The 26,954-nt window shown below is 39.1% G+C and overlaps 1 protein-coding gene across 3 annotated transcripts in view; it reads left to right on the top strand.

Annotated features, from left to right (window-relative positions):
* Positions 1-26,954, top strand: part of Lrrc7 (leucine rich repeat containing 7) — a 505,545-nt gene that overhangs the window by 357,678 nt on the left and 120,913 nt on the right. For all 3 annotated transcript variants that reach the window (XM_013514397.1, XM_013514396.1, XM_013514395.1), the window contains exons 9-11: positions 12,758-12,832; positions 20,292-20,436; positions 25,797-25,869. In XM_013514397.1, the coding sequence (XP_013369851.1) occupies positions 12,758-12,832; positions 20,292-20,436; positions 25,797-25,869 (293 nt within the window). The remainder of the gene's footprint in view (positions 1-12,757; positions 12,833-20,291; positions 20,437-25,796; positions 25,870-26,954) is intronic.

Here is a 26,954-nt window from a genome sequence, read left to right as displayed (position 1 = left end):
TCAGCTTCAGAACAAAGGTCATTAAAACTTCCACAGGAGGGGTTTTCAGGGCCATAGCAGAGTGGGTTGAAGAGTGAATGGGAGAAGAGAAAACAGAGGCAGGGCAGCCAAATTATTTCCATACTCTTCCTGTGAGAAGAGCAAATGAGTGGGGAAGGAGTTGGAAGGAGCTGTAAAGTCAATAAGAATAGTAATTTTTAATTGATAGCCGTGTTTATGTGTTGTGAGAGGTGACCTGGTGGACACAGAGGTTAAAAGCATGTGTGGAGAGTAGAGAACTCCCAGCCTAGAGGTCCTGAAAGGAAAAGAAACAGTTCAAATGGACAGGAAAGGGTCACAGATTGGGAAAGACCAGAGTGGTCAGTGAGAGAGAACCACAGTGGCTGCAGAGCATGAAAATATATTGCACTAAATTCAAACCAACTGCATCCTCCACTAAACCTCAGCTGAGCCTGTTCCCAGTGTGACTGATACCTTATACCCAAGGAAATCTCATGGAAGGGAATCTGTGTAGCAAAAGACAGAAGTATGAGCTAATTGTCTTGGAAATACATTCTCCTTGAAATTTTTTAACTATGCATGTGGGAAGCCTGAAGCCCAAGCTTTGTATCTTTGGAGTAAATCCACTTCTGATGGTCTCTTTGTTTATTTCGGTAACCAATAGATTAGATTAGGAGCTAGGATAAGAGGAGGATACTTTTGACAAGATTGAAGCAGTATGAAATGATCTCAGTTAAAAAGCAATTTCTTGGGGAAAAGATACAGAGCTGCACATATCCAGTCTCCATTTCAGGCATCTGTCATGAATTTAAAGTGAGGCCAGTCAACCAAATTGTTATTTTCTTCAAAACTCTCTGTGTGGTTGCAGAAAGGGCAGAATGTTGAATTCAACCAGTGCTCAGTTCAGCTAGGTGAATGTGACAAAACAAAGATTTTGCTACTTGATATGTTCAGGAAATTGTTTATGATAGACTTGATGATGAATCTCAGTTTAAGCAAAGAAAGATAGGTGAATAAAGACCAGGTAAATTTAGCACATCAATCAAGATTGTGTCTTAGCAATAACTATTGTAGGGAAGTTCTAGAATACTGGAATAAGTGAACTGAATGCATAAGAGGTTATAGTCTATTTGCAAAGGAGATTTTAAAAGTGATACTGACATTTTTAAAAATGCCACTTCTGTGGCCACCAGGGAAATGCAAATCTAAACTGCATTAAGATTCCATCTCTCCTCAGTCTGAGTGGCTGTCGTCGAGAATACAAAAAGCAATAAATGCTGGCAACGATGTGAGACAAGGGAACTCTTTATACACTGTTGGGGAGACTGTAAATTAGTACAAGTATGGAGGGTCTTCAAAAACTAAAAATAGAGAGACCATTTGATCCAGCCATACCATGTTGGTATCTTCCTTACAGACTTAAAATCAGCCTACAGTACTATGGCGATAACTGCATACCCACGTACCGTATTAATATTATCCCTTCATTATTGCAGACTGATCAAGCCCTCGATCTCTCAAAGGAGTGGATGGTGAAGGCTTAAATAAGAGGCAAGTGGTAGGATTTTAGGGCTCCGGGAGGATCAAAACCCTCTAACAGAATTCGAGATTTTCTCGGGGCTAAGGCCAAGAACTTCTCTGGGTGGCCAGTATTTATTTGGTTTTCAAACAAAGGAGGAGGATATTGAAGAAAGGCAGAAATCTGAGCAGGATTATTCAAGGACCTTAGAAGCCTGCTCAAGGGCTTCTCCAAGACCTTATGTCAATTTGGGAGAACTCTGCTATCTCCAAGAAGGCCTTCACTGCAGGAGTGAGATGCCAGGGGCTACAGTCTTTACCTAGTTAATAGGGGTTGGAGCCATGTGTCCTTAGCGGCAGCCTTGTCTTGTCCTTTGAGACATCACAGCTTCACCAGCCACTAGAAGCCTCGGCCAGGACAGTGACTCATACAGATTCATTTACTATGAGTCTGCTGCCCATCTCCAGACAAGGGGCCTACGTCTTGGACAGACTCACAAGTAACATGAAAAGCCAAACGGTTAATATTAAATCCTGCTGAGAGCCACTTCATAGTGATCTCCACCACCCGTGTTTATTGAAGGCTGATTCCCAGTAGTTAAATACAGAATCAACCTGGGTGCCTGTCACCTGGCATAAGGGGAATGTGGTCTACAGGAATGGATGTGGTATTCATAGAATGGATAAAGCAAATGTGGTATATACAGGCAATGGAGTGTCACTTGGCCATTATGAGGAAATAAATGGTGTCATTTTCAGGAAAATGGATGGAATAGGAGATCATCATTTTAAGTGAAATAAGCCAGACTCGTGCAGACAAAGCCTGTAATTTTTCCCACATGTGAAATTTAAGACAGCATTTGTAAGTGGGAAGAGATGATATCATAACATACAAGTACAAAGAGGGCATTTAGAGAAGAGGAAAGGGATAGGGAATGGAGGAAAGGAACGCAGAGAGGAAACTGGGGCTCAAAGTCACCTAAGTATGTTAGATGTGTGTACAGAACTACCAAAATGAGTCCCATTAGTCTGTATAACAAATACACAGTATTCAAAATCTTAACTAAAAGACACAATATGAGAAAAAGGTGATACTGATTAAAGACTAATCACAAACACAGAGTTTTCTTTTGTTCAGTGTGGATGGAATTTTGGGAGCACTAGGATGCTCAGGCTATGACAGGAGAAGATGCAGACGCAGAGGTCAACAAGATTGTTTCCTGCTTCCAGCAGCCCAGGGTCATGTGCAAAGTGCTGCACTAGGGACAGCAGCACAAAAGCGAAGATGCCTAACCCAGTCAGGGGTCAGGTGTGCAGGCACAGAGAATGACATTTGCCAAGACCCAATAGCATGGTAAATCACACAGTTCCTCTGAGAAGTGCAGAGAGCGGTGTTCCTCTGTAAGAAGAAAGCAGGGGTCAGACGAGAGTCGTTTTATATGGCATTCAAAGGAATCTGGACTTTGTATTCTTTCGGTAATGGAAAGACTGTTTTCAAGCAAGAGTGATCATGCTGAAATGTCTCTCTGGTTGCAGTGTGGATAGAATGTGGAGGAAAGGAATGGATGAAATTATTTTGAAGAAAGCATGACGAATTTTAATGATGAGATGAGAGTATATTTATGATGCAGTTTTCACTCTTAAGTTTAGGTTCAGACACCATCACCAAAGCTTGAAATGTAAGTTGAAGGTAGCATATTACCGTGAGGAATATGAAAATAGCATTTTTCCTTTGTCCAATTGCTAACATTTTATAGGACCCCGCCCAGGATACATGAAGTACACGAATGTAACTGCCATGAGGATTGGTGTATTTTGCTCCTGCTGTTTAATAAATAGTAGGGCCTTTACAAATAATAATTGGATAAAGTTGTTTTTTTTATTTTAAAAATAAAAGGAGGAAAACATTAACAGACAGACAACATTTTACAACACAGCAAAAGAACAGTACAGACAATACGGAGTTACAAACAAAGTGGTAGGGAATTAACAATGGGTGTTGTATTACATATTGATATCTTCAAAGTGGCTTCTCATGAAAACAAATATAGAAATGCAATACTGATCAACCAAAGACTCATTGACAGTTTCTTTCAGCATAGAAATAGAAGACAGAAGAACAACCATGTTAACTATCCTGTATATACATACATACAAAATTTCTCCTTCTTTCCCTTCTCTTTTCCCACATCCCAGTTGCCCTTTACTCTTGAGTGGTTTCCTATCATTTCACAGTGTCTATCATACCTCTGAGTTGGATAAAGTTGTTAAAGAAATTAAAGCTGGTCTTTAAAATTCTGATCTCCTGCTGTTCCAACTCGACTCTAAAATCCCCTCCCTAACAAACATGAGGCTAGGTGTGAATCATTGCTAGTTTTTCCCCAGAATATTCCTCTACTTTTGAAACTTACTAATCATATACAGTATTACAATCTTGAAAATGAGCTTCTTGCCTGTCCATACCAGCCAGATGATTTTGAGCACGTCCACTTGTTTATGCCGAAATCTCCTCTGTGAGGTGGAGATAGCAGCGTACACTCACGGAGCGCTGAGCTCAGTGGATGTGGTATGAGTTGAGCTCTTCACCGGCTCCTGTGTTGGAATTGGTCCGAGTGTGGCAATGCTGGGAGTTTTAGAACACGGAAGAGGAGGAGCCTGGTTCAAGGTCGTTGGGTCACTAGGGGTACCGCGCTTGGAAGACAATAATGTCTCTGTTCCGCCCTGGCCAGGCTGTTCCAGGAGAACAAGTTGTTCTACAAGAGCCTGTCTCCTGCCTTGACTCCTCTTTCTCACTCAGCCGGTTCCCTCTTTCTCTGCCATGTTGGGATACAGCTAGAGAGACCTTTCCCGGGGACTGACACTTGCTGTTTGAATGCCCCAGCCACCAGAACAATGAGCTAAATAAATCTCTTTACTCTATATAGTACTCCTTCACAAGTATTCCCATAGTGTCAGTAATAGACTGTTATAGGCAATAACACTTAGAACCAAACACTATCATGAATAGTTTAAGTATTTTCACACGACTAATCTTCATCATCCCTCAAAACACCTGACAGTACTGGCACCCACCAGTTTACAGATGGGGAATCTGAGCCAAGCTTTTACAGCGAGGAAGAAGCAAAGCCTGGATCTGAACCTACTCTCTGAATCCATGCTCTTAAACATTATGCTTACTGCCTGTCCAATGGGGGACCCTCCCTTGTTGGCTATAAACCAGGATTTAATGGAAATTATCTACCTAAAAAGTGCCTAACTATACTGAGTGCCTAATAGAAGTTGGTTTCTGTTCTGATCTTTGCTGCTGTTTTATTATTTATACTTTCTTTTGTGATCATCTGACAGAGGAATCACCATTTTCAAAGGAAGTTAGATTATTTCATTTGGACAGATCCAATTGGGAACCAGTCTCTGATCGTATGCTTACTTTTATCCGTCCCCTTACAACTTCCATCATGTTTCTAGTTCTGAATGTGGGATGAAGGCGGGACAAAACCAACTCCTAATCCTCACAACGATGAAAGATGTTCAAAGACAAGTGCTGTAGATGCTACTGTTCCATTCTCCAGGCTTCACAGTCTGAGTCACTTCAGCCATTTCTCCCCCACCTGGTTTCCGGATACTGTGAATAAACCTGGCTTTGCCAAAGATACCTTGCACTTCGTTTTCTAGAGAAACAGAACCCGAGATATAGTCCACAGGTGGGCTAGGGTCACCTAGAGAAGAGGACACTGGGAACAGCACTATGGGCTAGCCCTGCCTCAGTCTGAGTTTTGTTCCCAGACATGACAGTCTTCCTTGTATAAAGTAGGTGGTATTTCTAGGGTGGATGAATTCACTTACTGGTAATGAACTAATGAACACTGAGTTCACTTGACTCAGATCCCCAGTTTTGTTCACATCTGCTTCTGCTTCTGCTTCTGCACCTCTGTGGTTAGTTTAGGGATGTGTGGCAGGTGTCTGGTCTATATTACACTTCATCTGTGAGAGCAGTCTTCCGATATTTTCATATCATTTTATATACCAATTTTGTCAATTCTGGAGTCTCTCTCATTCCCTATATGCCATCTGTAAATGTTTCCTCTATTCTATCAACACGCTCATCTGAGTATATAAGTGGAATATATTAAGCTCATATTCATATTAAAATATTCATCACCGCTATGACTTAAAGTGTTTTAATTAATTGTAAATCAATTACATTTTCTCAGTAGTGCATTTCATTATTGATTGTCACTCAGAATACCTATTTGTTCTTTCAATAATTACTAAAATGTGAAAATATCTTTTTCCTAAATATTATGCAAATTGAAAGTTAATTCTTTTTACTTAATTGTAAAACCAAAGCTTTAAAATTTTATGAACACTTTCAATGAGTTGGACATCTGAAATAAAACCAAGAAACATAAAACTTATATAAACTGGAAGTAGGTCCAGACCCTGTGGAGCTAACCTTTTCATCTCCAAAGAAATTAACTGAAGAAGTTAAACAATCTCAAGGCATGTAGTACATTACAATTGAGAGAAAGATAAGTAGGCTTTTCATCAAGAGCTGAGCAATTTTAGTCATCCAATTTTGTGTATCAGAAAGAGTTTCAGCCGAGGACTCTGAAATTCATGAATAAAAGATTTCCCAGTTGTGAGCCTTAAAGGACTAGTCATAAACTGAGTGTATTGTTAAATAAAAGATTAAAATAAAATGGAAGTTTCTGAAACTCCAGTCATGCTTCTTGGGTAAATGGCAGGCTCTAAATGTTATTCAACAAAGACAGACAAAGTCAAAAGAAATAAAAGATAAAAAATATTGATGATATCAAAGCTTTGGAAAAATGTAATGACTGGAATATTTCAATACAATGTAATTATGTCACTTTGATTGGAGAATACATTTAAATTTGCATTGATCATTTTATAATTACTGATGAGAGAAAATACCTTCATATTTCTTTACCAGAAATTTGAAACATTTTATTTTGTTGCCTGCCAGTTGTTATTATAGTATCTGCCAAATAATCTCATATAATTTTAAGATACTCTAGGTTTAAAGTTCTCTCATTTCACTAATTTTACTATGACAAAAATAGATAAATAGCAGATTTTTTTTTTCACAGTTAATGACTCTCTGAACCTCTTTGGAAGAAAAAATTAAATATGGCATAAACACATATAACCAAACTCTATTATCCAAATTAGAGGAATAAAAACAGTATGTGTAGTTAAATCAATGAAACAACCTACAACTGTACATATATGACAGAAATTATTGGAACAATTGTAACCATGCAAAAATATAGGATTATTTGTGTTAATACTGATGTAACCATTTTTATCTCATTTTAACTGACATAGTAAAATTATTCTAAAAAATAATTCTTAGGTGATTTAGAAAAGTGTAAATTTAAACAAAATAAACTAAAAATTATTAAATTTTTCTAGTTATCAAACTAATACCTATGTACTATAGGAAGTTTGGAAAAAGGAAAACACAAAATAAGAAAAATCTAAATTAATCATAATACTGCTACCAAGATTTTAAAAATTAATATTTTGATGTAATTTTTTCTTTTTTCTAATTTTTCAAAAACTGAACACAAATATAAAATTTCTAAAGTAGTACATCAAGCACCTACTAACAAAAATGAACAAATATTAACTATTTATTTTGTATATGATTTTCACTTTTTTTATTTTTTTATTTTAAAGAGAAAAAACCAGGGGGCTGGGGATTTAGCTCAACGGCCCAGCGCCTGCCTGGCAAGCATGACGTCGTGAGTTTGATTGCCGGTACCGGAAAAAAAAAAAAAAAAAGAGAAGAGAGAGAAAAAAACAATAAAAATGATACAGAATTTCAAAACAAGATGATAGGAAATTAACAATGGTTATTGTATTGGATATTGTTATCTTCAAAGTAGTTACACAGATTACCCGATATAGGCATGCAAAATTGATCAGTTTCTTTTAAAGGAACAAAATACTGTAGATAAAGTAAACATGTTCTCTCTTCCTCTTGGTCATCTTGTGCCCACCCCTCCCTTCTCTGGGTAATCATTCCTCTCAATTTAGAGTCTATCTCTGCCATATTTCAATTTTTAGTCCTTATATGTGTATTTATAAGTATGTTGTGTTGTTTTCTAAATGTATAGAAATCAATTTGTGCTAGATGAGATTTTTGTAGTTGCTTTTTCATTCAATACTGTGTGCAAGATCTATCTTCATACAGAAAATCCATTTTTAGTGTTGTACCCTATACCAATATATTACTTTATCATAATTTGCTTATTCTTTTAGAGTGTAGGCTTACTAAGATTGCAACCAAGTTTTTAATCATTGCTCTGCAGTTAACATTTCTCTCTATTAAGATTTTCTCTGTTTTAGAAACGTAGGTAGGATAGTTACCTAAAAGCAAATGTGAAAGTTCTGTAGGCATGAGATACATATTTGAAAATATTTTCCAAAAGAGTACAATTTGTAATCCCCAAACAAGTTTATCAGAGCTCTTATTTCATAGCACCTTCATCAGAATTGCATCCACCCAATCATTCTTAATTCACTGATTTTTAATGGAAACAATTCACTTTGTGATGAAATTAAGTAGCAAGAAAAAGTAATTTTTGTTAAGTTGGCTCTAAGCCATCTAGTTTAGTTCCAAGATCCTCTTTAAATATTTATGTTGATCATGGAATACTCTTGTATCATACTCATGTGTTGTTTTTTTCTTTCCAGCGAGACTGTGTATTGATCTGCTAACTATGTTTTGTCTCCGCTATTATTAGGAAGTTGCTGTAATTCATTTGATTGCAACATCTAGTAATAAAAATATCTTTTATTTAGAAACCCAGCTTATGCGCCACTCTCCTTGTTGGGCATGATCACCAGCTCTCTCTGTTCTTTTGGAATTTCCATTTTAGGCTCTAGCATGATGTCATCTCTGGAGTCCAAAGACATGAGGAACAATCCCAGCTGCAGTTCTGCAGCGCTCATCAAGTTGTTCTCATTTACCCTAGGAAATGATGATCAGATTCTTCATCCATCAACTAGGATGTTACTCCCGTGTTGTGTTATTAAGTGTATGGAATGAGATCTTTTGCAATAAAGCAGAAATGTAGATGGTCGTAGTTACCCTTTTCCGAGCAGTCATAGATGCCTAGGCTCCCCAGTAGAACCCTGTGTTCGAGATTTCAGGGGTCTGATCAGGCAGCTTTCTCTGCTACTTTGCCGAACCCAGCCAAGTGGGGAGGTTATGCAGTGCATGAAGGCTTCTCTGCTCCTTAGAAGCTGAGTAAAAACATTCCACTAAACGTCTCCCCTTTGGAGCCCCCAGTCTCCCTATTTCCTACCCTAGCCAACTCTTCCCAGGTTGTCACTGGTAGAACTACTTTGAGAATCTTCAGCCCCTTAATTCTGATCTTTCATTCTACTTTTCACTTCTGTAATTTTCCCTGTCTCCCACTCCTACTATAAGTCTTCTCCGGCCAAATGAAACCCAAGTTGTTTGTCTCTTCCATTGCCTTTTATTAGGATTTCTTGGTTTTTATTAGTACATGTTTATAGTACACACTAATCACATTTTCTTCTAAATTGTAAATTCTCTTCCTGGCCCAGAAAAAGAATTTTAATAAATTCATTGAGAGAACTCTTCATTGCCTTTGTTTCCTCTCAGACTATTCCAGTATGTACCCTTTTATCTATGCACCAAAAAATTTCAGGACTGCAGATATGTTTTCTGCAGACTGCTAGCCCTCCCTGTACCCTGCCTACCTGCGCTCAAACCATCCTTGCTGTCTCCCCTCAAATACAAGCAAATGAATTGCCTTACTTCGTTCAAGCTCAGCCCCTTCACTTGTGCTTTGAATTCCAAATCTCCACCTCTTCTTGGAATTTATTCCTTTGTTTTTATATTCTCTCTCTCCCTTCTTCTCTGCTGGTACTTTCCCATCAGCTTTTTCCCTTGACCTCTTGGTTTCTTTGCAGCCCCCCAACTTCTCTCCTCTCTTCCATCTAAACTTTACAAAGAGTATTCTATTCTATAAAAAATGTCCTCTATTTTCCCCACTTATTTTCCTTTTATACATCTTCAGTCCATAGTTAACACCCGAAATGGCTATCACCGAGGTTATAATGACCTACTGTTTCCAAATGTGTATCTTCTACCTTTGTCTTACAGGACACCTATCCTGTGTGTGAAGCTCTCGTTCTCTTCTTTACCCCTAACACAGCTCTGCTCACTGTACTCCAGAGACCCTTCAACTCCTGCACTCCATTCCTTCTTGGCCTGTCCCACTGGTTGCTCTTTCCGTTTCAAGCCTCAAGGGCTAGGATACCTCAAGGTATAGTCCTTTCAGCTGCACTGCTTTCCCGTTCACCATGGACAGGTCATCAACATGGGTTTCTGCTCCCTGCCACAAAATGCCTAAGTCATATCTGCAGCTACTCCCTACACTTTGGATTTTCACAGCCAGCAAATTCCTGGACAGCTTCACTATGTCCACAGGAACTTAAAGCTAATTTCCATCAAAATCAAATTCTGTATCTGCTCCTGCCTGGATATCCTGCCTGGCCATTGGCAGAACCACTTCTTGCTGAAGAACTGGGGGACAGGTGCGTCTCACCCCTCACCTCCAGTCACCAAGTCCTACCGCTTTCATCTTCTAAATATTTCCTGAATTCAGTTTCTCTTTCTTCCTCATTACCTCTCTCATAACCAACCCTAATAAGCTTTCCTGTTCTTGTTTTTCCTTTTCTATCAGTTTGCAGTTCTATATCACTAATCTGCTGAAATCATTCCCATTGAAAAATCTCTTACCAGAGCTCCTTCAACCATACAGTAAAATCCTACCTCCTTAAGACACACAAGGTCTTTGTAGTACCTCGTCCTCCTTTACTAGCCTCACTTCCTGCTGCTCAATCTGTCTCAGACGACCCTCTCAGAAAGCAAACCACCTGTCCCTTCTCACTCACTCATCAGCTATTTCCCACCGCTCCTCTTCCGGCTAAATCCCCTCTCCACAGGTCCACTTGCTCTCGCCTCAACCTCATAGTTCCTCCTTTGGCTCCTCCTCACAACCAGAGCCTTTAGATTCCCATAATATAGTGGATTTCTCTCTGTGTGTTTCCTTAAAACAGAGCATGCATTCTTTCAGGACAGAGACCTCCCTAGGCATTATGACTCCAGTGTAATGCCCACCACTTAGCTGACAAGTGCATACTTGACAAAGCAACGAATAAAGTATGAAAGTGTTCTTACTCATTCTGATCACTGTTTTCTTCATACAGTGTCACCTCATGGCAGAGACACTCATATTTACCAAACATTCCATGAATCCCTTCTAGATCTCCCAATGCTCCTTGCACTTAGGTTGAATATTTACATAACGATACATGTCACTCCCAGCACAATATCTTTAAGCGTAGTAGTGAGTTTGCCATCTCTGCTTTTCCCCTGCTTTGGCTCTTCTGGAAGTCTGGACAAGAAGGTACCACAAGACTGTGAGTGAGAAGCCAGGGTTGACTTGACTCAGGAGCGGGTAGTAAGTGTGTCATGTTAAGCCACTGAGATTTCAGGATGTATTTGTTTCCATGGCATAATATGACCTACCCCTGTTCCATGCTTATTATTTTAAGCTTATATATTAGTCTTTGTCCTCTCATGTACATATAAGGTTTTGTTAACCTTTTGTAGAGTGCAGCTCTTTCCCTTCTGCTTAAATCTGCACAACTCCCAGGCTTTGGGAAAACTGCCCCACATAAGGGGTGTTTTCCACCCGGCCTGCCTGTGGCTAGCCAGCCCCCTGCTGCGAAGCCTGTGCATTGCAGACTGTGCTTCCTAGCCGTGACTGCACTTTCCATCCTGGCCTGGCTTAACGTGCGAGTGGACTAGCTCATTGCCTGCTCCTGATAAGTGACACTAGGGATATTTCTTCTACAGAAAGTCCCCCTTACTTATTCACACAAGTCTCTGATTCCACAGCAGAATGCCATGTCTCTAACTTTAGATTTCAATCCAGGTTGTAAAGGGAATTTCTCCTGGGAATCCTGCTTTGCTCCATTGCAATCCCAAACTAAACACATTGGGAACTGTCTGCAAAGTAGACCTCTCAGGCCGATTTAGTGGTCAAGGACGCTTGTATAACTCCACTGACTTACAGTTTGCAATACTCTCAGTGTGACTTTGATACAATTCTGTTGCTCCTTTCTACAAGTGTTTTATAAAATGCACTGGCTTTCCCAATTGGGTTCTGAATTTCATTGAACTGCGTTGTATTGTATTACTGCAGTAAGTAATAATTCTTTCAGAACAAAGCATCTGGTTTCGTGTATGACTTCGTTCCAGGATGATATGGTGCCACTGAGATCCACCTTTTAGCCCTCATCTGTGAAAGTTGCCTCCTCACACAGTCTCTCCCCTCTGCTTCACCCGTGCAATTCCCTCAGACACATATTTGCAATCTTTAATCCAGCAGGAAAGAACAAGAGTCTTTCCCCTAGAATCCTAGTCACCTTCACCTGGCTTTATGTATGTTCTGAACGGATCATGTTCCTATCTGCAAACTAATCCCTGTGGCCAGGTAAATGTACCACACTCAGTAGTTCAGACCTTAGCTGCTTCCACAGAGTTGCAAAGAGGACTATAAAGGAAGCACCTGGAAGAAGAGGGGAGGGGACAATTTCTGGAGAGAGTTTCTCAGAGAGGCCACTACCAGGAGCAAAATGGTGCTGGGAGCAATGGTGACCTCTTCAGATGTGCATATCTGATGCCCAGGAGGAACGATACAGAGGGCTCCCACCTAGGGAGTGAGTGCCTCGTTACACAGTGAGTGTCCCACCTGGATCGAGTCTTTCTTCCCTTCTCCGCTCTTCTGAGTCACTCTGTCCTCCCACATGCTGTGGGACGGGAGGATTCCTGGGCTCCTTCTGCTTCTTAGTGCAGCAGAAATTTATGGAGTAATTAGAGTATAAAGAATGATACGAAGGATAATTGAAAAGCATTAGGGACTAGATTAAGGTAGCTGGATAATAGATCTTAATTTGAATTCTTATTATTTTGATTGATTCCAAGTAATTCTGGATTGGCCACCTCAAGGATGCCCACTTTCATTGGAGATCTGTTAGCCTTATAATTTCTAAGAGCACTAACATTTGATTCCCAAATAAAAGCTTGAGATCCCAGAAATGATACCTAGATTTTGTGATAAAAAAGGCTAACTTGGTTTTATTTTCTTCTCTCCTTTCTCTCTCTCAGCCTGAAGTTCTGGATCAAATACAAAATTTAAGGGAGCTGTGGATGGATAATAACGCATTACAAGTGCTGCCTGGGGTATGTAGGGTTGATATGTGTGTCATCTAACATTCACATTGCAAACTATAGTTGATAATAATCAATCCTAAATCTTAGGTCTCATTGTTTGCATATCAAAGTAAAGTAATACTTGTTAGGAGTGTTTGGTCACCAAATATTTTTCACGAATTTCTTTTAGAATGTTTTATGTATCTTTTGTGGCATGATAAAGGTACAAAAACTGTATGAAAGATTTTTTTTTATTCTCATGTGAATATATTTATCATCTTTTTTCAAGCTCACTACTTGGTAAATGTTGAAAAATTCAGTTATGTTTTCAAAAGAGAAATGTAATCTAGAGTAGCAAATTTTATTTTACAAAACTGGCATATTCTTTTTATTTCCTTTTTAAGAGAGTAGTAAATGAGAAACAAACAAACAAAAAAATAGAACAGTAGAAGCTCACCAGTATCACGAACACAAACAAATCAAAGCAAGATCATTCAAAGTGATACAGGGTCTCAAGACAAAATAATACAGATCAACAGTGGTTGTTACATTACATATCACTATCCTCAACTACACTGCTCAGATTACCAGATGTAAGAATGAAAGGTTGCTCAAACCATTACAGGGAATAAGAAAATAATTCTTCCATAAAACATTAGGGATAATATAATAGAGTCTCACTAGACAAGATGGTAGGAGTTCACCATTGTAATTCCATTGCATACTGTTACCTTCAGATCAGTTGCTCAGACCACCAGACACAAGCATGCAAAGTCGATCAGAACATAAAAAATTGTAAGCATTAACTGTTCATTTCAATACACCATCAGACATCAGCAATATAGTCATCGCAGCTGTTTATATACATATTTATATTTTGCCTTCCTTTTTTCTTCTTTCCCTCATCCCAGTCATTCCTTCCTTTGAGCAATTTCTTTCTCTTTCCTTTCATCTACTGTACGTTTTGAGGCTTACCTAGTCTCTCAGGTTCCTACACCAAGGAGACAATATCATGTTTACACATAGGTAACTGCACAACAGTTTCTGTTCATGTTATTAGAGTTCTTCCTCAAAATGAAAATCTTTCTCAGTTTAGGCAATGTCCAATGAAACCCACTTAAATGCTTGGAAATGGTCAGGATTATAGAGCATTAAAAACAAAAATTGTAAGCCAAGGGCAGTGTGCACACCAGTAATCCCAGGACTTAAAAGGCTGAGGCAGGAAGATTTCAAATTTGAGTCTTGCCTGTATCAAAATAGAAAAGGGATAGGAATGTAGTTCAGTGCAGAGGTCCTGCATTCAATCCCCAGTACTGTGAAGCATACACACACACACACACACACACACACACACACCAAATACAAGTCTCCCAAACATCCCACTCCCAAACTCCTGTCTTTTGCGAGAGAATCCAAGCAGGTGCGTGTGTAATAATTCTTCCACCAACACAGAGGATGTGTTCCCAAAGCCAGTTTGGCTCTTCTTGTAGTTGTTCTGTCTCTTCAAATGATTTCAACAATAACCAGAACAGAAAGGTCATTCCCTCTTTGAACAAGTGTGAGACCACAGAAAGAAGAATAACTGGAAGAAGAGTAGGGAGAAAATACTTTCTTATATCGGAAAGATGTGTTTCTATTATCACACACAGAAGAGTTGCACATCCTCAGTTTATTGATTGATGCACAGCTTGTTTACCCGTAGACCTCTGTGAATCAGATACTACTTCAGTGTCAGAGCTACAAAGATAATCCATTCACTGACTTTGAATATATTTGTTTGAGTGATGCATAGCAGCGGAATCAGACCTGGGTTCCACAGCGCAGAGTCCAATTTATGCCGTGCTCAGAGTACCATAGCCTCCCCAGTTAAAGTTTTGCTTTCCAGTTTCAGTTGCCCATAGTACAAAATACCAAATAGAAAATTCCAGAAATAAATAATTTATAAGTTTTAAATAATGTTTATTATAGTATTTTTATGATTATTCTATTTTATTATCAGCTGTTGCTGTTTATCCCTTAATGTGCCTGATAACTTTCACCATAAACATTTATGGGTAGAATAAAACATAGTGCATATAGATAGGGTTCAGTCATAATGGCAGTTCCAAACATCCACAGGATGTCTTGGAACTTATCACCCACAAATAATAGGGGGAGACTACTGTCTGTACAAGTTTTGGTGCAATCTAGGTAAGATATTTATTGATTCCCTGGGCAGAGGTTGAGTCAGAGTGTATAACTAGTTGGAAATTTATACTTGCCTCTTCAATATGTTTATTTATTCAAAAACACAAAAAACACTTATCATAAGCTAGGAACTATCTAGAGGTTTTACAAATATTGACTCACTGAATCCTCGTAACAACCCTTCAGAGTAGGTCCCAGTTCACTAGTCCAAGGTCATGCAGATCCAAAGGGACAGAGCTGTGACTCAAACCAGCTCCAGGGGATGCTTCCCTTGGGATGCTTTCATGTGCTGTCTCCACAAACCAGTAGAAGGTACAGTGAGAATTACACTCACTGCACTCTTCACAGTGCTCATGGTCTCAGAATCCAACTGTGCAAATCAGCCCAAACCCCAAATTCCTTAATAAGCTTATTGTGCCTAATTTGTCTTTTTGGAAATTTTGCACGTTCTTCCAGCTTTAAGTAGACTCCTTACTTTAGTTGGTCTGCACTCAGATGTGACTTTTTGCTATAACCCGTGTGGGAATACCTCACACCTCTCTGCCATAAATATCCATGGCTTTCTCAGTGTTAGTACTGGAAAATAGTTGCTTTTAAATTACTGGGCAACACTCGATTTAGAAAAGCAGAATGTGGGTGGGCTTCAGTCCCGGTCTGTCAGTTTCATGTAGTGATTAATCTTAAATATTTAATATCATAAGGCAAGAAAAAAAGCAAGCTCACTTTTTTCTTAGTTCACATATCATGCTACATTAAGTTAATATACTTTTGGAAGCCAGGGCTATTGTTTTCTACTCTCCTTTTCATAAAGCAGAAAGGTCGAATAGGAAGCAGTTAAATATTTCATCTAGGTAGCTCTGTCTCATGACCATCCATCTAAAGCTAATCAAATAAAATATGAGTACACCACGGACTGCATTTGTATTTTTGTTTTGCTTTGTTTTGGTACCCAGATTCAAACTCAGGACCTTGTGCCTGCCAGGCAGGTGCTTGTGCGTCTGAGCGAACTCCCTGGCCCCTTATACTGGTTTTTAAACAAACTCCAGTATCGTCCTCGGCTTGTGATTTCCACTCATTTCATTTGCTGTCCTTGACTCACTTGCAAAGTCCCCTATGCCCAGAGGAAGGAGAAGCAGCCTTCAGCATCCTCCAGGCCAGAGGAGTACAGCCTCAGAGCCCTGTTCCCTGGGCTGCTCATGCCCTTGTAACGCGTTTGCAGGTGAAGGTTGAGAAAGACTCAAAAGTAGATGCCAAAGTGTTATTTTGCTTCCAAACAGGACGTTCAGAAACTGAAGATTAGAAATTCCAAAGTGTTGAGCTGTGCCAGAGAGAGTGGGAGAGCAATCAAAGGAGCTCCAGGGATGAAAGAGATTTTTCTCATGATAAAAGAACAGAGAAAGAAAGAAATACACACACACACATATAAGCACATGTAACATTCTTTTATTCCTCAGCTAAAGTAAAGCGTGGGCTAAGGCGACATAATAGTTCCAAGGGGTGGAAAACTACAGTAAAATGACAGTTTCTTCCAGGTGACATATTGCTAAGTAGTAGGAGAAGCCCTGCCCACGGGGCCAACTCTCCAAGGAATGTGTTTGCTGCAAAACCAGCAACTCCTCTCCTCCTGGACTGTTCCTCTACGCTGTGCTCACGCAAGGAGTAGTCGTAGGGCTGGAGCTCTGTGCTCAGTTAACGGAGGACATGGAGGTCAGCAGCTGCCTGTATGAGTAACTGGGCTTCCAGGTCGGTAGTTTGATCAGAGAGTTCCGTTTTGGCTCCACCCCTTTCTAAAAGAGTAAGCTGGGAATGTGGCTTGTAGTAGATGCTGTTTTGTGTCCTCTTCCGGCCACAAAGAACATGTTCTGCTCCCCAGGTTCTGGAAATAACCTTTGCACCCCCCCCCATGCTCCTTGGGGGTTCCCTTTTCAAAGAGACCCTCCAGGGTCATAGCCCCATTCAGGGAGACTTCCAGCCTATGACCCGTCCATGCGAGGATGATAGGGCCCAGCCCCAGGGCCCCTACTCAGGACCTGGGCAAGGTCGTCTATACTTCTTGAAGCGCGGGCTAAGGATTTTCTCAGGACTCCATCTCAGCCCAGTTTGTCTGTCCATTTTCTTCCTTCCCTTCCCCTTGCTGTGATTCCAAGAGGACTCTGTCGCATATTTCTGTCTTTACCTCTGCTGCCCAAGGATCTCAACTGGTGGCATTACCTACACACTAAGCTTTAATGCCTGCTAAGGTCTGGATTGGCCTGAGAGTCTGTTTTTTTGACAAGCTTCCAGGTCAGTGTGGTTGGTCACAGAATACATTTTGAGTCACAAAAGCATAAAGAATTAACTTTTTAATATATAAAATATATAGCATGGTATCTAGTATACATTTATATGTGCACATCAACTAATGTTTATATTCTGTCAAATAAATAAAGGCCATATATATATATACACACACATATATGTATAAGTTATATATACAGGTAGATCAATTAGGTGAATCACTGAACAACCAAATTGTATGGGGCATTTATTTGTAAAACATTCCCTAAGAAAATGAAGACTTTCACCCTCCACCTTGCCCTAACTCCTATAGTGAATGTCTGAGCTAAGTGGTAACTTCTCCTTCATTATCCAAGAGCTGATGATGAGCTGATTACCTCCTCTGTCACTACCAGTTAGCAATCCCATCATTCTTAGGTTCATTCCTGTTCATCCTCACGTCTGCTGCTTTTAGTACTAAATTGCTAAGGGGCTAAACTACCTCCTTACATGAGTCCCTTGGTGTCCACAGAAGATTGGTCCCAGGGACACTCCCACGTCCCTGGATACCAAAATCTGCAGCTGTTGAAATTCCTTTTACGGAATGCTGTAATATTTGCATATGATTTGTAAATATTCTCCCCAATATTTTTAAATCATCTCTAAATTATTTATAATGCCTAATACAATGTAAATGCTGTGTAAACAGTTGTTCTGCTGTATCGTTTAGGGAATAGTGACACAGAAGAAAATTTGTATGTGTTTGATGTGTGTGTTCTTTTCCCAAATATTTTTGATCCGAGGTGCTCATCAGTGCTAAGGGCCAAGTGTACACTATTCCTCGTGGGTTTCCTTCACTCCAGTCATGAATGGTCTTTCTGAAAGTTTCCTGTACTTGTTTTTCTGAGCACAAATATGATCGTGTCCTTTCCCGTCTTCGCCTTAGACAGGTCGCATCTCCCACACGACACGCAAGGCCTTTCACCAGCTGACTTCTCCCATAACCCCAGCTCCATCGCAAACTTCCGTTACTCCAAGCATCTCACTTCTGTCAGCACTGCCACAGTCTTTCACACTTCTCCGCGGATGTAGTATGTGTTCTCACTTCCCCCTCCTGCTTGCTTGACAAGCAGGGTCTGTTGGAAAATCTGCAACCCTGCCCTGCTCTTCCACGGAATCCCCTACACACATTCACTTGTATATATCGCTAAGTACAGTGATTATTTGTTTATTCCGATGTTTTCTTCACTACTGCTCCTCACTATGGAAAAAATAAAAACAGTCTTCATTGTGACAAGTTCTTCCCCATATTCAGTCATCTGACTCATGTTTTGTTTTCAAGTATCTAACACAGGCAGTGGTACACAACAGACCTCCAAAAAGCACTGATGAGTGAGCAAAACATTGAATCAGATGAGTAGAATAAAGCCCAAGTCACAATTTGAAACCTTGCTTGTGCATTTAAATTTTATTTTAAAGAGCAAAAAAATATAAGCAGTGATACAGAATTTCAAAACAAGAAATTAACAATGGTTAATATTGCTACTGTTATCTTCAAAGTAGTTGCTCAGATTGCCAGATATAGGCATGCAAAACTGATCAAACAATATAAGCACAAACTGTTCCTTTCAATGAACTAATAGAGATCAGTAGTATAATTATTGTAGCTACCTTGTGTGTATAGAGATTATTTTTTCTTTTCCCTTCCTTCTTTTCTCCTTTTCCCCATCCCAGGTGTTCTTTCCTTTTGAGCAGCTTCTTTCCCCTCCACAATATCTATTGTACCTTTTGGATCTTACTCTTTCGGTTTCTTACACTAGGGCAACAATACAATGTTTACACATGTGAGTCTGACTTATTTCACTTATGAATATGGTCTCTAGTTGCATCCACTTACCTATAAAAGCCTAGAGTTTATCCTTCTTTATACTTGAGTAGTATTCCATTGTATAAAAAAAAATTACATATTTTTTATCCATTCCCTGGTTGATGGACATTTGGGTTGTTTCCAAGATTACACATTGTACATGCATTTAAATTTTATTAAAGCAATGTGCTCTATTGCAGTAGCAACTGTACTTAGTTATTTTATCCAGTGGTAACTTCGGGATTATTGTTGTGTTTTGCCTGTTGCATTGGTGTATATCCTTTGACTGCTGTCTTGGATATAATTCACATTCCGTATATGACTCAGTGGTTTTGAGCCACTGAGTTTTTAGATGTGCAACTATCCTCACGATGTATCCCCACATCTTCATCCCCCCTAACAGCCACTCTGAATCCATTAGCAGTCATTCCCACGCCCCACCCCACCCCACCCAGTAACCTGGCTGTACTTTATGGGTTTGCCCGTTCTGGACATTTCATACAAATAGAATCATACTATATGCAACACAAGATGCTACTGGCATCTCGGCAGGCTCATCCATTTTGTACATGCAACAACACCTCACTGTTTACCCCAGATAATACACCATTACATGAACAGACGCATTCTGTCCACCCACTCATCACAGGGTGCAAGTGTATGCTGCCACCACTGGGGGGCGTTATGCATATAGCGGCTGGGACAATTTGTGTAAGGCTTTCTCTGTGCATTTGTTTTTATTCTCAGGTTTCCAGGTAAGGACCGCTGGGTCGAATGAAAACTCTATGTTCAACATTTACAAAAGGTGCCAAGCTGTTTTCCCAAGTGGAGGCACCACGTTCTGACTAGTGATACATGAGTGAGGGCTACAATATTTCTACGTGCTTTGCAGCACTTGTCACTGTTGTGCTTGCTTCTTTTCTGTTTTTTTGGTCTTTTGAGACAGGGTTTCACTGTGCAGTTTAGACTGGCCTGAATGCACTTTGTAGCCCAGGTTGGCCTCGAACTCATGATGACCCTCCTGCCTCAGCCTCCCGAGTACTGGGATTACAGGCATGCGTCACCACGCCCAGTTGTGGTTGCTTTTTAAATTAATTTTATGGTATTGCAATTTCTATGGCTTTAGAATGTCTCCTGAAAGTTTCTCAACTAACCCTGAGTTTATCCAATGTCTTCAAGTCTATAGGGAAGTTAAAGATGTTGGTATACCTGGATATGTCAAAAAACAGGATAGAAACAGTTGACATGGATATTTCTGGCTGTGAAGCTCTTGAAGACCTCTTACTGTCATCCAATATGTTGCAACAGTTGCCCGACTCTATAGGTGAGAAGATAATGTTTTGTCATGAATATTAATGTCAGGTACACCCTTGTCTTTTGAGGCAGTGTAATGTATTTTCGATGCAGTAATATACTGTTTGCCTGATATAAATAAAATAGCACACTCACTATGCCATATCATTAAATAGTACCTCACAAATATTTTTTCATTTTATACGGTTTCACAGTTGGAAAAATTTTTTTTATTTTATTTTAAAGAGAAAAATACAAAAAAACCCAAAACAATGAAAAAGTACAGAATTTCAAAACAAGATGATAGGAAATTAACCATAGTTGTTACATCACAAATATTTTTAAATGAAATGTTAACTCTAGTTGTCAAATTCAAGAAGGCTGTCATATTAAAGTGGTTCTCCTAAATTAACATATTTTAAAAATAGTTGTATCACTTATATTATAAAATGTTGTTATAACGGTTCTATAAATTAAAGCTTCAGGAACTTGAAAATAACATGTTTGTGTGTGCTATTGCAGTAGTTTCTGTTCATAGGATATTGCTGCATCTTATTTTCAGATGAGATTGGGCATATTCAGGGTGGTATGGCCGTAGACATGTATTTTATTTTCATTGTCTTTGTAACATTGTTATAATGCAGGAGTAACATAAAAATGTATAAATGTAGAATGTCTTATTGGTTCTACTATTTTTTAAAAGAACATGTTAAGATATTTGAAGGTAGAAATTTTTAAGTATGCAATAAGCACTCCATCTTTTTGGTTAGTAAATTTATGCATGAGTAAAATTATGAAATATAAATTTAAATAGTGTGTAAAGCTTTTTGTGTAGATATCTTGCTAATATTATTCATACAATGAAGAGACCCAGTCACAAGTGTGACCATCAAATTATTTCACTTTGGAATATAGTTTTAACCTCTTCAGAATACATGCATCACATGTACTGGAATTTAAAACTTCTAAAAGTAAGTCACAATCTAGGTAATGTGAGAGAAGGGAACCTTGACAATAAGGTAGTTTCCCAAATTTTTCTTTAACATTTTATTACCTCTTCCATTTTTGCCACTCTTTCAGACTTATAGAGAACACTGGTTTTAGCAAAATCATAGTCTACCTTTTCTTTCTAGGTTGGCAGACCTTTTGAGTTATATAATGGCATATTTGAAAACTGTGTTTTTCCAACTTGTTCAATGACAGGACTTGACTGAGAACATTATTCAACATTTTTTTCTTATTTCAGGCTATGGTTCTAAACATTATGACTCAGCAAGTCTGCAGTGAGCCCTCTTATCTGTATTTTTATCAAATATCCTAGATGAAATTTGTATGCAGACCAGTCCAGGAAATACAGCTTTGCATTGTTATAGGAGGCATAAAGATTCGGAAGATCATTCGTTCCCTGGTCAAAATGACAGTGACTAAGTTCATAACCTTGCACCATTCTCAACCCCAATCCAAGCCACTTCCAGTAGATAGAAAATTACAGGTATTCAGCGAGCAGAGTTTTATTTACCAACGTCCTCTCCTCGCTGAGAACCAGTGTGCCTGGATGTGACGGGAGGAGGGAGAAAGGATGAGCAGAAACGTTCATATAAAAGCAGAAAAAAATTAAAACTTTTAAAAATTATAGAAATGAAAAACATATGACTAAATGGAATGATTGCCCATACAGCCCAACAAGTATAATAAATACCATGAATGGGCTGGGGATTTAGCTCAGCGGCAAAAGCGCCTGCCTGGCAAGCGCAAGGTCGTGGGTTCGGTTCCCGGTACCGGAGAAAAACCAAAAAAAAAAAAAAATTAAAAAAAAAAAATAAATACCATGAATGAAATGTTTTGTTGGAAAGAATCAGTATTTCAGATGGGATATTTTTTAAGTTGAACTCTATTCCAGTTGTGAGGCACACATACAACAAAGCAGCAGAAAATCTGATTTTAAAAGGTTGGCAGAAAGCGAAGACATACTACCATGTTATATTTGTTGAGAACATCTTCCACAGCAGAGTAAGAAATTAACCTTGTGATTTGACAAAGGCAGCGTGGATAGGAGTACAGAGTATCGGTCATGCTTCTTGGCTGCCACAGAACAGATGCAAACAAGAAAGTGATGCCATATACCTAACACCCTTGGTACGGGACAGTTCATACACGAAGAAAGTCGGCCTGCTACAGAAGCTGACTTCTCGAGCTTATTTTAGACCTTGAGGTTTCAGGGGAAGTTGTATGTGGACACCTGCATTGCACTGCCACGCTACACAATTAGAGGCACAGAGCAGCTGACCTTCCGCAGAGAATTCCCTTCTTGGTTGAGAGATGGGGTGTGGAGCTCTGCTCTGTGGCCCTCGGATGATTCACTGATGCTCACTAGATGGCCAGTGGCACCTTGCCTTGCTTATTTGAGCCCAGACTATCTGTGGGCCACCAACATGTAAAAGAACAAAAACAATAGAGTTAATAAATACTGCTGCACAGTGTTAATAAAAGCAAATAGCAAGTGAAATGAGATCTTTACTTCCATCGCACCTGTTCGAGTGCTTGCAGCTGGGGGGTATTTGAATGGGGAGACACACTGTACAACAAGCCCTGCATGGGGAAGGCTGCAGGAAAAATGAAAATTAGAATTTTCTTCTTCTAGGGAGTTTTAGTAATGCACTTCTTTGGATAACAGTGCAAGGCAACATAGCTTCTTACCTCTCAAAACAAATCATCTTAATCATTTACCTGGGTTCAGACTCTGGCTTTTCTATCTTACTAGTTGTATGACCTTAATAACTTACCTAACTTCTTTCTATCTTAATTTCATCATCTGTTAAGTGGGGGTAGTCACTACATCCTACTGTTACTTTCAGGAATAAATTAATTCATATGTGTAAGATTGTTTAGAACAGTCCCTGCCTGTATATACTGCTAGCTGTTACAGTAACATAATAATTATTATAATCTTAGACTTGATGAGAGCACATCTGTTTGCTTCAAAGTTCTATTAACATGCGTAAATGTGCTTAAATATTAGCTACTTTAATAACCATATATTAATGTTTAATGCAGCAATGCTAATTATATATTTGTACAAATGTAGCTAAATCACAGTAATAGATCTCCTTTTTTTTCCTTAGTACTTCCGAGTTGGGGACCTAGGATAAAGATGTAGAGAACTGGGGAAATGGAGAGAAAGACTAGGGTGAAATTTCTTTGATTCTTTTGGTTTTTTTTTTTTTTTTTGGTTTTGGTTTTTCTCCGGTACCAGGAACCGAAGTCACGACCTTGCACTTGCCAGGCAGGCGCTTTTGCCGCTGAGCTAAATCCCCAGCCCCAGCTAAATCCCCAGCCCCTCTTTGATTCTTGTAGAGTAGAAGAGACGATACCGTGGTGCACTCAGGGGACCGTCACAGGAAACCCTGAGCAGCGTGTGTGACGCTGGTGTCTAATCCTACAGTCAGATTCCAGCTGAAGCCCCAGAGCCCTCCCATCCCTCTGGCTGACCTGCCAGTGGCAAATCTGTCACATCATACCCAAGCGAGGTTCCTATAACTCCACAGGCATGCAGCTAGGCGGGGAGCCTTAACTCGCTTCAGCTTTTATACCTTCTAAGAGGAGTCACTGCCCCGATCTTCAGAAACATCGGTTGCCTTGGTCCCTAGCCTGCCTCGAGATTTTATCAGGTAGACAAAGGACTGTGAGATCTTTCTACAGACTGCTTGGTGACCTGGCTTTGTAGTGTTTGCCCGGTTGAATGATGCAAAAACTGTCAATCTCTGCCAGATCCGCGCTGTGCAGTAGCAGCGATCTATCTGGTCAGGGATAGCAGGTCTTTAAAAATGTGGCTGTCATTCATAGTCCCTGCTTTCTTTCCACAACTGATAAACAAGCTCAGGTGTTCTTTTCTATTTCCAAAGTTGGTATTCAAACATAAACAGTAGCGCTGAGATGATTCAAATACCTTTTGAACATAGATGAATACAGCAGCGGGTGTTCAAACTTCAGAGCTGAATTGGTGTCGAGCAAATCGTCCTCTTTCCCAGGTGCTGTGGTTTTCAGCTGATGTACTAAGCTCCGGATGTTGTAGGTATTTTCTCACAGCGGTCCAAAAGTGATAACATTTCTCTCCGCTGGAGTAGAGATTCTGAAAGCTTCTTTTAAAGAATGTAAATGAGTATCCTGAAATGTGAAGCACGACAGCTTAATTTCAGAGATTTTTGTGGCTTGATTCTGCCTTGTCCTCAAAATGCTTGAGATGGGGTAAGCATGGCCTCAAAACATGTTCACCATAGCACCAGCTTTTAAAGATACTCTGCAGGTACACACACACACACACACACTTTTACAATAACTTTGGAGGGTCACGTTATTCCATCAGTACATTAAAAGGTTCTAAAGAAAGTTCATTAAAGAAAGCTGTACAATTTTGTTTAATTTGACATTTCTCAAAGCATATTTGACCATGGCATTTAATATATTTTCAAAAAATATATATGTTTGCAGTGCACAGTAATCTGTAGTGTATAAATGTAATATAGTATAGTATAGAAATATAGTATAATATAAGTATAGTAAATATAACTATAGTTCCAATATAAAACAAAACTAACCTAATGTTAATGCTCTACCCTTGGAGTTTGACTGCTTAGAGGTATTGATCTGATAGGTTGCATTTGGCAGGATGAGGAGGGGATTATCCCAAATGCAACTGCTGCTCAATTACTGTGTGGCCATTGCTCACTTAGACCCTGGAAAGAGAGCAAGCCATAAAGGTATTGAGGGCATAAATCAGACAGTAAAAGATAAATACTTGTAACTTTAATTCTTGGCAGGGTCCATCTGCTATATTAAAAATTGCAAGTTTCTGTGTTATGCTGATCCAAGTTAAAGATTTACACTACCAGAAAAGAATATGAGGTCATATGTTGTAATTTTCCAAGTCCACAGTTATGAGCACTGCCTTGCAAGTATTCATTCCTTGGGTACTGGGCTTAATTCAGGTTTTTGATCTGCCTCACAACAGGAATGTTAGCTATTAGTGCTTAGGAGTCAATTAAATATTAAATCACAGCTGGTTTGAAAAACCTCACCTGGTCCTTTTGTTGAAAAATGCAAAAGGAAATGAAGTAGCATTTGTGTTAACACAGGGGCATATGGAGCCTTGGTTTTGTTTACTGGTCTACCTTGATGTTCTTGAACTCCCCCTGGTGGGAGTGAACTTTTTGCAAGAAAGTCAAAACCAGACTGCACACAAATACTGTACCAGTTTATGGGATTATATAACCAGAAGACAACCAATTAGCATGACAAGCAGTCATCACAAGGGATTCCTCTGACTTGTTCTATATGACAGTCTCCATTATAAACCTGCTCTAGTGTATGAATAAGCCTTCTTCTCTATTTCAGGACTGTTGAAAAAACTGACTACTCTAAAAGTAGATGACAATCAACTTACAATGCTACCCAATACACTGGGAAAGTAAGTACCAATGTTTCCTTTCTGTCCACCTCTGTAAATCCAGAAATGAACGATATATTGTTTTCTACTTCAAAACACTTTCTACTATTTGTTCATAGGTCAGCTTATTGTAGACTATATTTTATTCAGTCATATGCATTGGTATATAATATATTTTAATGTAATTTATATCTGAATATTGCATTGGCATCCAGCAGTATAAAAGTATGAGAAATAGCCAACCATAAATCTTTCACAGGTAAAAAAACTACAGAGACCTTCAATTATACTCTTGCTGGTATTTTCTATCTAGTATTGATATTTTGACTGAGTAGTAGTTCCTAACTCACCCGAATATTTCTTGAAAAATCAAATCAATTTTTCTAAGGCTCTTCAGTATGTATATTTTGCCATTATATTATTAATAATATATATATATATATACTTGGTGTATTTTTAGAATCTGAAAAGTATTTGGTTAGCCAATATTTTCCAGATAAAAGCCTTGCCTCTTTATGCCTCTTTATGCTCTCTTTATTGGCAGAAATTTTATATTTAGCTCAATATTGCTCTTAACATTTGGTTCACAGTTCTTTTATATATTTTTCTCAGTGTTTCACTGAAATGTTTCTATGTTTACAATTTGTGTGAAGGGACAAATCGATACAATCTGGCTTCATCCTGAAGTTATATGTGTCCATTTTATCAGGATGTTGGCCCTCTTCTCAGTATGAAGAATTATTTAAATATTTATCAGATTTGGGTATACTTGGGAGGAGAAAGACTCATTTTTTTCTATAAAACAACTTTATAAAGTACAATTGACAGAAGAAGACTTCACCTAGATAGAGTCTGAAATTTGAGAGGTTTTCACACAGTAGAAAGAGTTGGAAAAGCCAGTGCTGAAATCAAGATGGTGAATGTCTCCCTTACACCCCTCGACTACAGCCCTTGCCACTCTGGAAAAGCTTCACTTTTAGAGTAGGATAATCTTGCAGAATCAAAATTAAAATATTCAGACTCCTGAGAGACAGAAAGTCTCAAGCATTTGTAATATTGCAATACCCTCACACCACATATTATTATTTTGTCCACAGTTTCTTTTG

Source organism: Chinchilla lanigera, unplaced genomic scaffold, assembly GCF_000276665.1.
Source record: "Chinchilla lanigera isolate Chin_1 unplaced genomic scaffold, ChiLan1.0 scaffold00022, whole genome shotgun sequence".
In the NCBI taxonomy this organism is placed as follows: Eukaryota; Metazoa; Chordata; class Mammalia; order Rodentia; family Chinchillidae; genus Chinchilla; species Chinchilla lanigera.
The sequence above is the reverse complement of the archived record's forward strand: the minus strand, read 5'-3'. Positions and strand labels throughout refer to the sequence as shown.